The sequence below is a fragment of the Aethalodelphis obliquidens genome, unplaced genomic scaffold (genome assembly GCF_003676395.1).
Source record: "Aethalodelphis obliquidens isolate GAN/ISIS:26980383/991018 unplaced genomic scaffold, ASM367639v1 scaffold3, whole genome shotgun sequence".
Taxonomy (NCBI): Eukaryota; Metazoa; Chordata; class Mammalia; order Artiodactyla; family Delphinidae; genus Aethalodelphis; species Aethalodelphis obliquidens.
The window spans coordinates 48,973,740-48,986,513 of record NW_020837947.1 but is presented as its reverse complement, the minus strand read 5'-3'; the positions used below and the strand labels follow the sequence as shown (position 1 = coordinate 48,986,513).

The following is a 12,774-nucleotide window of genomic DNA, read 5'->3' as shown; positions in this document are numbered from 1 at the left end:
CTGGACAACATGGAGGGGTTTAACAAGCCTGCTTTACCTCTCCCTAGAGGAGAGACTTGTGGATTTATCATGCTATGATGGCTCACGGTGTCTGAACTGTCTGAGCCTCTGTCCTTTGGCCTCTGATTCCATGTGGCCTCTTCCCTGGGTATGTGGGAGAATCCGTGGTGTGTTCCCTTGGGAAGAGAGCAATGAGTGTGTCAGTCTCCTGATTTTCTGGGGTGAACTAGGTGCAGGTGAAATTCTGCCTCAGCTTCTAGGACAGCTTGGAGAAGGAAGCATGGAGGTCAAACAGCCACAGCCTAGCCTTGATACAACCACTTCGTTGACCATCCACAAGATCTGCTGGGCAAGATAATATGTAGTAGTGGGATCTAAAGACTAGATTCAGAAATTGGGTGTGGTTGTAGCTCAAGGATAGGGTGGACAGAGTGGTGGCCTGGCTTCATAATTCTGTGCTCCCTTGTCAGAGTACACTGGTCAACGTATCTTGTGTATATGAGTAGGCAGTCAGGTCAAAGGCTGGGGTAGAGGGTAGGGCGACTAGATAAGAAGAAATAAAAGGCATCCAAATCGGAAAAGAAGAAGTAAATCTGTCACTGTTTGCAGATGACATGATACTATACACAGAGAATCCTAAAGATGCTACCAGAAAACTACTAGAGCTAATCAATGAACTTGGTAATGTAGCAGGTTACAAAATTAATGCACAGAAATCTCTTGCATTCTTATACACTAATGATGAAAAATCTGAAAGAGAAATTAAGCGAACACTCCCATTTACCATTGCAACAAAAAGAATAAAATACCTAAGAATAAACCTACCTAAGGAGACAAGAAACCTATATGCAGAAAACTATAAGACACTGATGAAAGAAATTAAAGATGATACAAACAGATGGAGAGATACCATGTTCTTGGATTGGAAGAATCAACATTGTGAAAATGACTATACTACCCAAAGCAATCTACAGATTCAGTGCAAACTACCAATGGCATTTTTCACAGAGCTAGAACAAAAAAATTCACAATTTGTATGGAAACACAAAAGACCCCAAACAGCCAAAGCAATCTTGAGAAGGAAAAACGGAGCTGGAGGAATCAGGCTCCCAGAGTTCAGACTATACTACAAAACTACAGTCATCAAGACAGTATGGTACTGGCACAAAAACAGAAATATAGATCAATGGAACAGGATAGAAAGCCCAGAGATAAACCCATGCACATGTGGTCACCTTATCTTTGATAAAGGAGGCAAGAGTATACAATGGAGTAAAGACAGCCTCTTCAATAAGTGGTGCTGGGAAAACTGGACAGCTACATGTAAAAGAATGAAATTAGAACACTTCCTAACACCATACACAAAAATAAACTCAAAATGGATTAAAGTCCTAAATGTAAGGCCAGACACTATCAAACTCTGAGAGGAAAACATAGGCATGTACACTCTATGACATAAATCACAGCAAGATCCTTTTTGACCCACCTCCTAGAGAAATGGAAATAAAAGCAAAAATAAACAAATGGGACCTAATGAAACTTAAAAGCTTTTGCACAGCAAAGGACACCATAAACAAGATGAAAAGACCACCCTCAGAATGGGAGAAAATATTTGCAAATGAAGCAACTGACAAAGAATTAATCTCTAAAATTTACAAGCAGCTCATGTAGCTCAATATCAAAAAAACAAACAACCCAATCCAAAAATGGGCAGAAGACCTAAATAGACATTTCTCCAGAGAAGACATACAGATTGCCAACAAACACATGGAAGAATGGCTGAACATCACTAATCATTAGAGAAATGCAAATCAAAACTACAATGAAGTATCACCTCACACCAGTCAGAATGGCCATCATCAAAAAAATCTACAAACAATAAATGCTGGAGAGGGTGTGGAGAAAAGGGAACTCTCTTGTGCTGTTGGTGGGAATGTAAATTGATACAGCCACTATGGAGAACAGTATGGAGGTTCCTTAAAAAACCAAAAATAGAACTACCATACGACCCAGCAATCCTACTACTGGGCATATACCCTGAGAAAACCATAATTCACAGTCATGTACCACAATGTTCATTGCAGCTCTGTTTACAGTAGACAGGACATGGAAGCACCCTAAGTGTCCATCAACAGATGAATGGATAAAGAAGATGTGGCACATATATACAATGGAATATTACTCAGCCATAAAAGAAATGAAATTGAGTTATTTGTAGTGAGGTGGATGGACCTAGAGACTGTCATACAGAGTGAAGTAAGTCAGAAAAGGAAAAACATAATACTATATGCTAACACATATACATGGAACCAAAAAAAAAAATGGTCCTGAAAAACCTAGGGGCAGGACAGGAATAAAAACACAGACGTAGAGAATGGACTTGAGGACACAGGGAGGGGGAAGGATAAGCTGGGACGAAGTGAGAGAGTGGCATGGACATACATACAGTACCAAATGTAAAATAGATAGCTAGTGGGAAGCAGCTGCATAGCACAGGGAGATTGGCTTCATGCTTTGTGTCCACCTAGAGGGGTGGGATAGGGAGGGTGAGAGGGAGACGACGCAAGAGGGAGGAGATATGGGTATGTAAGTATACGTATAGCTGATCACTTCGTTATAAAGCAGAAACTAACACACCATTGTAAAGCAATTATACTCCAGTAAAGATGTTAACAAAAATCAGAAACCAATAATAAAATAATACTGAATTCTATATTTTAAAAACAAATCATAGCTGTTTCTGTTGCAATGAAGTGAAATGGAAGAATCTCATTCTGTGGCCAGGAAAACTCTGAGTGTATGAAAAGCAAGGGTTTTGTTATATTATGTTTGTGGCAGTTGGCCGACAAACTAGTAGTATCTGAGATTATTCTGAGAAGTTGGTTAGTAAGTATAATTCAATTTAATTAAAAACCAAGTAATCCTATGTCCATTTAGTCCACCATTTGACAAGCAGTTCTGAAGGTTTCCTTTGTGCCAGGGCAATCATAGAAGCAGTGGCTGCCTTCCCAGGGCTACCAGTCTAACAGAGGAGATGGTGAAGTGATGCAGAGGTACCGACACTGGGTTACGATGCTATGAGAGCTTATAAGGGGAAGGAAGTCTTCCCTGAGGAAGCGATGAGTCAGCTCAGCCTGAACGAAGAGGCATTAACAAGGCCAAGAAGAAAGAAAACAGCAGGTACAAAGGCCCTGAGACAGGAGGGGATTTGGTGGATTTAAGGAAGAAAAGGCTTGTCTTGCTGGGTCCCAGAGGATGAGGGAGTTATGCCAGACATGCAGAGCCTTGTAAGGTGTGTTAATGAGTCTGGTCTTTATCCTGACTTTCCAAAACCATGGAAGGTTTTGTATGGCTGAGAGGATGGTGATCAGATTTCTGTTTTGAAAAGATTGTCCTGACCTCAATCTAGAGAATGAATGGATTGGTACAAGGCTAAAGTCTATGTTGGAAGACAACATAGGTGGCTGTTAGAATTATCCAGAAAAGGGTAACTGGCCTAAACTCGGGTGGTGTGGTAGAGGTGGAGAGAAGTGGACACAGGCAGTAGGCTCAGTGATGAGCTGGGTCTGATATGAGGGAGAGGGAGATGTCAGGCTTGATTCCTAGGTTTCTGGCGAGTATCAGGTGGATGGATGGTGATGCCATTCACTGAGCCAGGGACCGTGGACTCAGTCTGTGAGGGAAGATGGTGAGTACGGTTTGGATGTGCTGAGGTTTGAGATGGATTGAGTCCTGTCAGAGGAGCTGGCAAGTGAGTGGCCAGTGTGTGAGATAGAAGCTCAGGAGAGAGGTCTGGGCTGAGGTGTGATTTTGTGGCTCATGTGTGCCCCAGCGATATTTGAAGACATGGGCATGGAGGTGATGCCCATTTAGAGAGTTCAGAGTGGGAAGAGGGAAGAGCCTCCAGTCTTGTCTTGAGGACCCCCCAGCTCTTAATGTCCAGTTAGAGCAGGCAGAGTCTGTAAAGGAGCCTGGGAGAGAACAGACAGAAAAGTAGGAGGAAAACCAGGTGAGTGCCATGTTATGACAGCTAAGAGAAAGCGTGTTTCATGAGGAAGGAAGGAAGCAGTCAACAGTGGCAAAGGCTGCTGACAGGTCAAGTAAGATGAAAACAGGAAATATGCTCCTTGTGTTACCAACACGGAGAGCACTGACTGAAGTGGACTGAGCTGTAGGAGGACTTCCCTCGTCCTGGGGAAATGAAGTACCTAATGAGAAATGAAGAAGAGTTGGTGTTTTCATCAGTATGTTGTTTTTTTGTTTTGTTTTTTTTTAAGAGAGCATAATGCTGTGTTTAAAAGCCTGTGGGAAGGATCCATTTGGGATCCTTGAGACGTATAAAACACAGGAGAGAGAAAGGACGATCAGGGGCATCATGTGCTTCAGAAAGGAGGAAATCTGAAACATGGAGGGAGGAATTATTTTAATGGGAGGACAGAATAGTAAGGGTACGTGTGTGTGTGTGTGTGTGTGTGTGTGTGTGTGTGTGTGTTGTGTACGTGTACATGCTCCTTCCTGATATCTTTAACTTCTCCTTAAGGTAAGAGGGACGGTCACCTGCTCAGAGCAGAGGTTTGAGGGTGGTGGAAGTTTCACAGCCTTCATGTATGTGCGAGGGTGGATTGACCAGAGACCTCCAGGAAATGCTAAGGGCTAATTTCAGGTTGGTGATCAGGATTTCTTTCTCTTTTTTTTTAATTAATTTATTTTTGGCTGCGTTGGGTCTTTGTTGCTGCACGTGGGCTTTCTCTAATTGCAGTGAGTAGGGGCTACTCTTCATTGTGGTGCGAGGGCTTCTCATTGCAGTGGCTTCTCTTGTTGCGGAGCATGGGCTCCAGGTGCGTGGGCTTCAGTAGTTGCAGCACACGGGCTCAGTAGTTGCGGCTCGCGGGCTCTAGAGCGCAGGCTCAGCAGTTGTGGTGCATGGGCTTAATTGCTCCGCGGCATGTGGGATCTTCCAGGACCAGGGATCGAACCCGTGTCCTCTGCATTGGCAGGCAGATTCTTAACCACTGCGCCACGAGGGAAGTCCCCCAAGATTTCTTAAATTCTGCTATTGCCTGACTTTTCCTGGCAGGGCTTGTGTATGGCTGTGAGCACAGAGGAAGTAGATAATTGGGTTCGTTCAGTTCTGCCAGGCAGGCGTGATGTAGAAAGACAGATAATAGGAGTTTTGGATGTTGGCGGAAGTCTAATTGAAGCAGACCATGAAACCTGAGCTGGAGGAGGGTGAGTGTTGGAGAGGGTGATGAAGAAAGCAGTGCTGTCGGTGGACTGGGGTCCTGGTGAGGTGGGGTGTTTAAAACAAGCCATCTGAAAATAAAAGAGGTTCTGGATAAGAAATGTTGAAGGCAGAGGAGTTACCTGTGGTGATGACTTGATCTGAGATGTGAGGGTGGGAAGGATGGCTTAGCTAGAGTGGAGGAGGAACAGGTACTGGGAGCCGCCCAGGAGGGGGGCACAGACCGAGATCCAGTTGCGGGGAAAAGACCGTAGAACCAAGTGCGAGGGTTCAGAGGAGCAGGGCGTGTGTGTGTGCCTGTGAGCGTGTGGCTCCGGAGGAGGGGAGTGGGGAGGAGGGGCTGGGGACAGTGAGGCAGGAAGCTTTATTTCTTCCTTTGTTGCTCTTTGCTTTATGAAATTATTGCATCCTATGAGGGATTGACTTTGTAAAATAAATCATTCAGGTATTAAATACATCATTTTTTAGACTTTGGTTCACATCAGTTCAGAAGTTTCATTTTCACATCTCTCCCCCATCAACTCAGAATAACATACGGCAATAGGTGGATGGTCCACAGCCTCAGCCTGATATTGAACAGCAGCTATAAGAGATATAATCAAAAAATTCAAAAAGGAAAACTCTAGTAATAAGAACCCTCATGAACACTTTTCTAGTAAGCTATAAGCCATAAGAGATTGTTAGTATAGAAATAAATTATTGCTGAAGCACTAAATTACAAGGTTATCGCTAGAACATAAACATCGACCTTAATTAGTGCATTTTCTTCATATTTTAGAGTCCTTATAGTGTGGTTAAAAGCTATGGTTAAGTGGAAATTCAGTTTATGATGTTTGAAATAATGTATTTCTCTATTAAATATGCAGGTTCAAAATATAATATCAGATACGTGTGGTTGTAAAGTGTTCCTGCCCAGCTTTCTCAAATGAACATTTATTTCTTAATATTTAAAGGGCAGTCAGTGGATTTTAAAATTGTCCTTGTTTATTGTTTCATTGCCATAAAAATCCTGGCAATAACTAGAAAATTGTTTGGAGATTAAGTTGCTGTTTTGTAGAATAGAAAAAAATGTTTTTGTCATTAGTTATCTTATTCATAGGATAAAAGAAGATGTTTATTCAGTTCACTTAGAACTCCTCATTAACTTGTCAAAGAATGTGTGTATGTGTGCGTGTGTGTGTAGCATGATATCAACGGATATTCACTCTTTATTCTGCCTCCGTATGAAGTGTCTAAAGTGGAATACATTTCTTGATTTCTCTTTTGCCCTGTGTTGTGCACTATCTCCTGCCCTCCCTCCACTCCACCATGTGGAGGTTTGAGACACTGCTTGTCAGACATTTTGGAGCAATCCTTATACTGTCATTGCTTCTACTGGGGATCAGTAGGAAGCCAACCAGGGATCTGATGTCATTGTACATCAGAGGACTTTAATCCGGGGTCCATGGACGGCCATTGTGGGGGGGTGTCTCTGAACCCTTTGAAACAATCACTTGCATATGTGAAGTTTTCATCTGGTTGTTAAAGGGGTCTGTGACCAAAGAAGGTCGATGAAACAATCCACTAGCTAATCCACTGTGGGCAGACTATGCATAAAGCAGATTCTTTACATAGACATGATTGAAAGTTGATGAAATAACCTTATCTCTCTGTCTCATTAAATGTCAGATTTGATATAAGAAATTCAAAAACTTTTTGTTTCTCTAACTGGCTTAAAGTGCTTTTGAGAAAATTACAGGTATACAATTTAATTTTCTCAGATGTAAAAATAAGCTAAATATTTGTTCATCCCAAACTGATTTAATGCTGTTCTTAATCAATTCTTAACTAATTCCTCCATACATACAGCTGTGCAAAATCACTGTTTCCTCAGTGATTATCTAATTAAATTCATGACAGTTGAAAAGTAATCACCATGGTTGAAAACAGTGTAGACCTATTTTGATGCCAGCAATAGTACCTCAGTGCTGTATCCATATTGCTGAATTGTTTTTTGTTTGTTTCTATGTGAAGTCCTGATCAGGATAACAATAAAGTTAATTTTTATTAATCCTTACCATGTGTCATATGCTCTGATAAGAAACTATCATGTTTCGTCTCACTTAAACCTCACATTAATCCTTTAAGTGAGATACTTCTGTTACCCATTTTACAGACGAAGAAATGGAGGCCAAGGAAAGTTGAGAACCTTGCTCAAGGCCATGTGGCTGGTAAGAGGCAGAGCCAGCACTCCAACCACAAAGCTGGACACTATGCACCAGCTCCTCTTGAATGGGAGGCAGTATGATATCTAAGGAGCTACAGCAGGCAAGGAGGTGGACAGTCAGGTTTAGTCCCATGAACGCCTCTCAGCGTCAGTTCATCCAGCCACAGTGTAAAAGGGGAAGACATGGCTGCCTTGGCTACCTCACGGGGATTTTATGAGAGTCAAGTTTAAAAGCCTATGAACGGGATTTCCCTGGTGGCCCAGTGGTTAAGAATCCGCTTGCCAGTGCAGGAGACACAGGTTCAAGCCCTGGTCCGGGAAGATCCCACATGCCGTGGAGCAACTAAGCCCGCGTCACAATTACTGAGCCTGTGCTCTAGAACCCGTGAGCCACAACTACTGAGCCCATGTGCTGCAACTGCTGAAGCCCACGTGCCTAGAGCCCGTGCTCCGCAACAAGAGAAGCCACCGCAATGGGAAGCCCACGCACCACAGTGAAGAGTAGCCCCCGCTCGCCGCAACTAGAGAACGCCCGCGCACAGCCACGAAGACCCAACACAGCCAAAAAAAAAAAAAAAAAAAAAAGCCTATGAAGCCTGCGAAAGCATTCTCCGCTCTGCCAGTTTGGGGATTAGCCATCTAGGCCCAGTTGATTTCTCTCTGGTCCTTAGCTGGCTGGGGTTGGAGGTTCCTTTCTTCTGGTCCTTAGGAAGTTCTCCTTTGCCAAAGTGGAGTGTGGAGTGTGTAGGACAGGCCTGTGCAGGGTGAGCTGGGCTTCTTGGGACTGTAGGAGGTTATGAGGAAGAAATCGGATCTCCCTGAGTCTTTAATGCTCATCGTCTGTTGACTGTAGTTCAGTGGTGCATTTATTTCTTTGCATTATCTTAATTTGCGTAGGTAGGTTTCGTTTTTGTGTATTTAGCACTGCAGCTTTTTGTCTTAGTGGCAAAGTTATGTTAAAAGTCTGTTCCTCTGATTTAAGGTAGTTAGAACACTGAAAATGTTTAATTTTTGGTAAAGGAACGAGAGAAAAGAAAGCATGAGAGAATTTTGAGTGAAGAACTCGTAGCTGCTGTGACCTACCTCAACCAGTTTTTGCCTCCCGAGCACACGATTATTTATATTCCTTGGGATATGGCCAAGTACACCAAAAGGTGAGCAGATGCTCATACGTCTGGTTATATTTTCCTCTTCTTGTGATGTAAAGTAGCAGGAAGCTGATCTCTCTGGTAAAGTGAATGTTACTTTTTTCATTTCCTTTGTGAACCGGCTTGAGGGGCTGTTTAACTGCTGGTGTATAATTTGAGGGCTTAAATTAGTTGACCAAATTCTTTTTGCCCACCATTTTTACCATTTAGAAATTCTCTTTGAAGTATCTAGTAACCTCAGAACATCTTTACCCTGCTGCTTTTCCTTAAAGGCATTAGCTTCACTTTTTTCTATTTCATTCTTTCTCCCTGTTTAATCACTTTCTCAGACACCACTTTCAGATTATCTCACGCATGGATGAACCAGTACTAACTCTTGACTGTTTATAGTAAATCCAAACCCCTTAGTGTAATGTTAAAGCCCCATCACCTGGTTGGTTCCAGAATGCATAACTTCTTCTTTATTCCCGGGGCTGTTCTGTTCCTGAAAAGCTAACCTTCCTGTTCTGTCCCCAGTGCAGCAGCCAAGGTCCAATTCTGGAACCTTTGTTCCTGTTGTTTCCCCCTGCCCTCCACTGGCTGCTTTCCCACCTCTCTGTCAAGATCTGATTCAAAACTCATCTCATCCAAGGAACTTGCATTCATTTACTAGGGGTCATACAAACATTAGGTTCATATTGAGGTCTCCGTTATTTTTAAATGTCACTGTATTGTTTTGCACTTGACTCATTGTACTTTTTTCTGAATCATTTTATGTAGTTAGATACATGTACATGTGCGCACACACACACACACACACACACACACACACACACACTTTCCCATAGTACAAGCCTGGTTGCAGGTTGGTGCCATTAGTAGTGATTTATCTTCCAGTGTTTTCTTCTCCTTCCACTGCACTGTGCATTGTGCTCTTCACATTTCATGAATCCATATTTAACTGACTGCACCCTTGGGGAGCGAAAGGCTTTGGGAAGAGCTCTTGCAGGGGGATGTCATGTGCCGAGTTTAAGGCTTGCCAATAGTTGCTATCGAGTTACAGGCCCTTCATGTCTCCTTGTGCCAAATCTTGCTAGTTATTGAGTACACATTGCATTCTAGAAATTAATTCTTACACTGTTCCTGTTGAGTACAAACCAGAGATTTTAAAAATTAAATCCCTGAGTATCATTACTGCAGACTTTGCTTTAGATGTGAGAATAAATATGTATTAAGACGTGGGCTGTTCTCACTTCTCTCATTCTTCCTCCTTGCCCTCAGCAAGCTGTGTAATGTTCTGGATCGCCTGAACGTGATTGCAGAAAGTGTGGTGAAGAAAACAGGCTTCTTTGTAAACCGCCCTGATGCATACTGTAGCATTTTGCGGCCAGATGAAAAGTATGTATGGTGTTTTAAAACCTAAAAGAAATCAAGAATTTTGCTCTTACAGATAAAAAATATTCTAAATATGAGCAGTTTGACTCCTTGGAAGATGGATGACTTTATTCCTTTGGGGAGACAAGACACGCAGCCCATGTGACTGTGGAATGAATGTTCACGATGGCATGCAGTTTCCTCTGCGGGTATATACCCTGAGATGGAAGCCATGGAATCTCTTGCTTCTTAGAATAAACATTACATAAAATATTTCTGTAAAGTAAAATTTTCTGTAATGAATTCTATTCTTCAGTATTAAATAGGAGCAGGAAAAATTTTCTAATAAACCAGTGTATACGTTAGTATTTAACCTAACATTTTAATGAAAATGTATCATTGTATTATAGTTAGTTGCTCACAAGTCTTTCCTCATTACTACTTTGTGAGCACCTTCAGATCAAGCAAATGTGCTTTATTTATCTTTTAAGGGACCAATATTATATATTTCCAGTATTTTATTTTCAGTTAGTAAAGTTAACTATAATGGTACACACACACACACACACACACACACACAAAGCAAAAACAAAAAACAACCAACTACTAATGTGTACATCTTTGCAAGTAATCCTTCTGTTATAGTTTGAATTTCGGGGCACCTGTGACCAGGGTCCCCAAGACCACTCCCAGGCTCAGTGATTCACTAGGAGAACTCAAAGGACCCAGCATATTGTTGTTCTCTTGGCTGTGATTTATTACTACCAAACAAAACAAAGCAAAATTAGCCAAGGGGAAAGGCACATGGGATGAAGTCCAGAGGAAATCAGGGGCATGCTTCCAGAGTCCTCTCCTGGTAGAGGCACACAGAGAGCGCTAATTCTCCCAGCGACTTGTGATGTGTGTGTGAAATGTCGCCACCCAGGGGAGATGATGAAAGACTTGGTGCCAGGGTTTTTATTGGAGATGGTCCTATAGGCAGCCTCTGCCTGGCAGCTTCCAAAATTTCAGACTCGCAGAAGGAAAGGATGTTCAGCAAACCATGTTGTTTCTACAGACGGCTTAGGCACATTGAGCCACTCTTGTCTGTTCTGGGAATGGTGGGAACTGAAGTTCCGGACTCCAGCCACGGGCCAGCCTTGTAAGCAGGCCTTTCTGAGGATGGCAGTCAGGCCTGCTGTGTTATTTTCTTCACTGCACCTTGTTTTAAATAATTAAAATATTTTAAATAATTAAAATAGTAATATCATGATATAGTACTTATGTAATAAGAACATTTCCCCAGGCATTCATTAGTACGTGGAGAAAGTATGTAGGAAAGAAAATAATAAGGAAGACTGTAAAAACAAAAGCTCCATGAAGAAAAGCTGGAGGAGGTGGGGCCTCCTGATGTTGAGGCGAGAAGGATCAGGCTTGGAAGATTTTATTATAAAGTTGCCCTGCAATTATTAGTCATGTCTGTAGAGACCAAACAGGAAATGCGCTTAAATTAAAGCACGAGAGATTTTGGTTGAACATGGGTGACAAAATGCTAAGAGTGTAGGGCTGGAGCAGGTTAAGATGCTCCTTTCCTGGTCTCCCTTTAGCGCATGGATAGCATTCCGTCTCTGTGACTTGCATATTCACTTTCCTGAGAGAATGAAAGTAAACTGAATCAGCTGATTATTCAGGGGCATTCAGCCCTATTACTTTGATTCTTAATAAAGAGCTAGTACCAAATATGAATATAGATTATGTTATTAAAAATTTTTAATTAAAGCATGTATTTTTAAACACAGGTGGAATGAACTAGGAGGATGTGTGATTTCCACCGGTCGCCTGCAGGTATAGATGACATTGTATTAATAATGAATAGAATCTGTATCCAGTGTATGATGTTTTCTGAAAGCAACCATGGAGAGAGATACTGCTTATTGAATGCAAAATTATTAATCATTTGAGAATGAGGTTTTTTTAAAAATATGTTTATTTATTTATTTTTGGCTGCGTTGGGTCTTCGTTGCTGCTTTCTAGTGGCGGTGAGCAGGGGCTATGCTTCATTGTGGTGCACGGGCTTCTCATTGCGGTGGCTTCCCTTGTTGTGGAGCACGGGCTCTAGGCGTATGGGCTTCAGTAGTTGTGGCATGTGGGCTTCAGTAGTTGTGGCTTGCAGGCTCTAAGAGCGCAGGCTCAGTAATTGTGGCGCACGGGCTTAGTTGCTCCGCGGCATGTGGGATCTTCCCGGACCAGGGCTGGAAGCCATGTCCCCTGCACTGGCAGGCAGATTCTTAACCACTGCACCACCAGGGAAGTCCTGAGAATGAGTTTTAAAAGCCTTACTGCTAGTGTTTAACTCTTGCGAAGGATGTGTAGCTGAAATAATAATCGCCCACAGATTTTTTCTATATAGTATAAATTTTGTTATTGGAAATAGAACCATAAACAGAAATGTGAAAAGAATAAATTAGAAAGACTTTGGAAAATGAACCAAATACAACAGTATATATATTAATTATGCTTTAAGAATGAAATGGCCTCACCCACTGAATATTTTAGTTTGTACAGTAAAGGAGATAGATCAGGGAAAAAAGCACATATTTTACTAATTGATACATGTGGAAAATGTTAGCTATTTTTATCTTGTTAAACTAAAGAAAATAATTCAAATATAGACTAGAGGGTGCAATGATGCTGTTGCAGCAGTATTAAATGAACAGCAAATATAACCTTTTATAATGAAAAAAATGTTCATTATTTGTTCAGGAATAATACCCTGCCTGCAGCTATCTTCTATTGCTTAAAGAAATCTAAAGTAGGATGGAGGTAGTTTTGGTGACTGAATAATG

General features: G+C 41.9%; 1 protein-coding gene across 5 annotated transcripts in view; it reads left to right on the top strand.

Moving 5' to 3' along the window:
* The window catches only part of FIG4 (FIG4 phosphoinositide 5-phosphatase), a 129,307-nt gene that overhangs the window by 47,970 nt on the left and 68,563 nt on the right, over positions 1 to 12,774 (top strand). For all 5 annotated transcript variants that reach the window (XM_027088788.1, XM_027088764.1, XM_027088770.1 and 2 more), the window contains exons 11-13: positions 8,469 to 8,602; positions 9,857 to 9,973; positions 11,728 to 11,773. In XM_027088788.1, the coding sequence (XP_026944589.1) occupies positions 8,469 to 8,602; positions 9,857 to 9,973; positions 11,728 to 11,773 (297 nt within the window). The remainder of the gene's footprint in view (positions 1 to 8,468; positions 8,603 to 9,856; positions 9,974 to 11,727; positions 11,774 to 12,774) is intronic.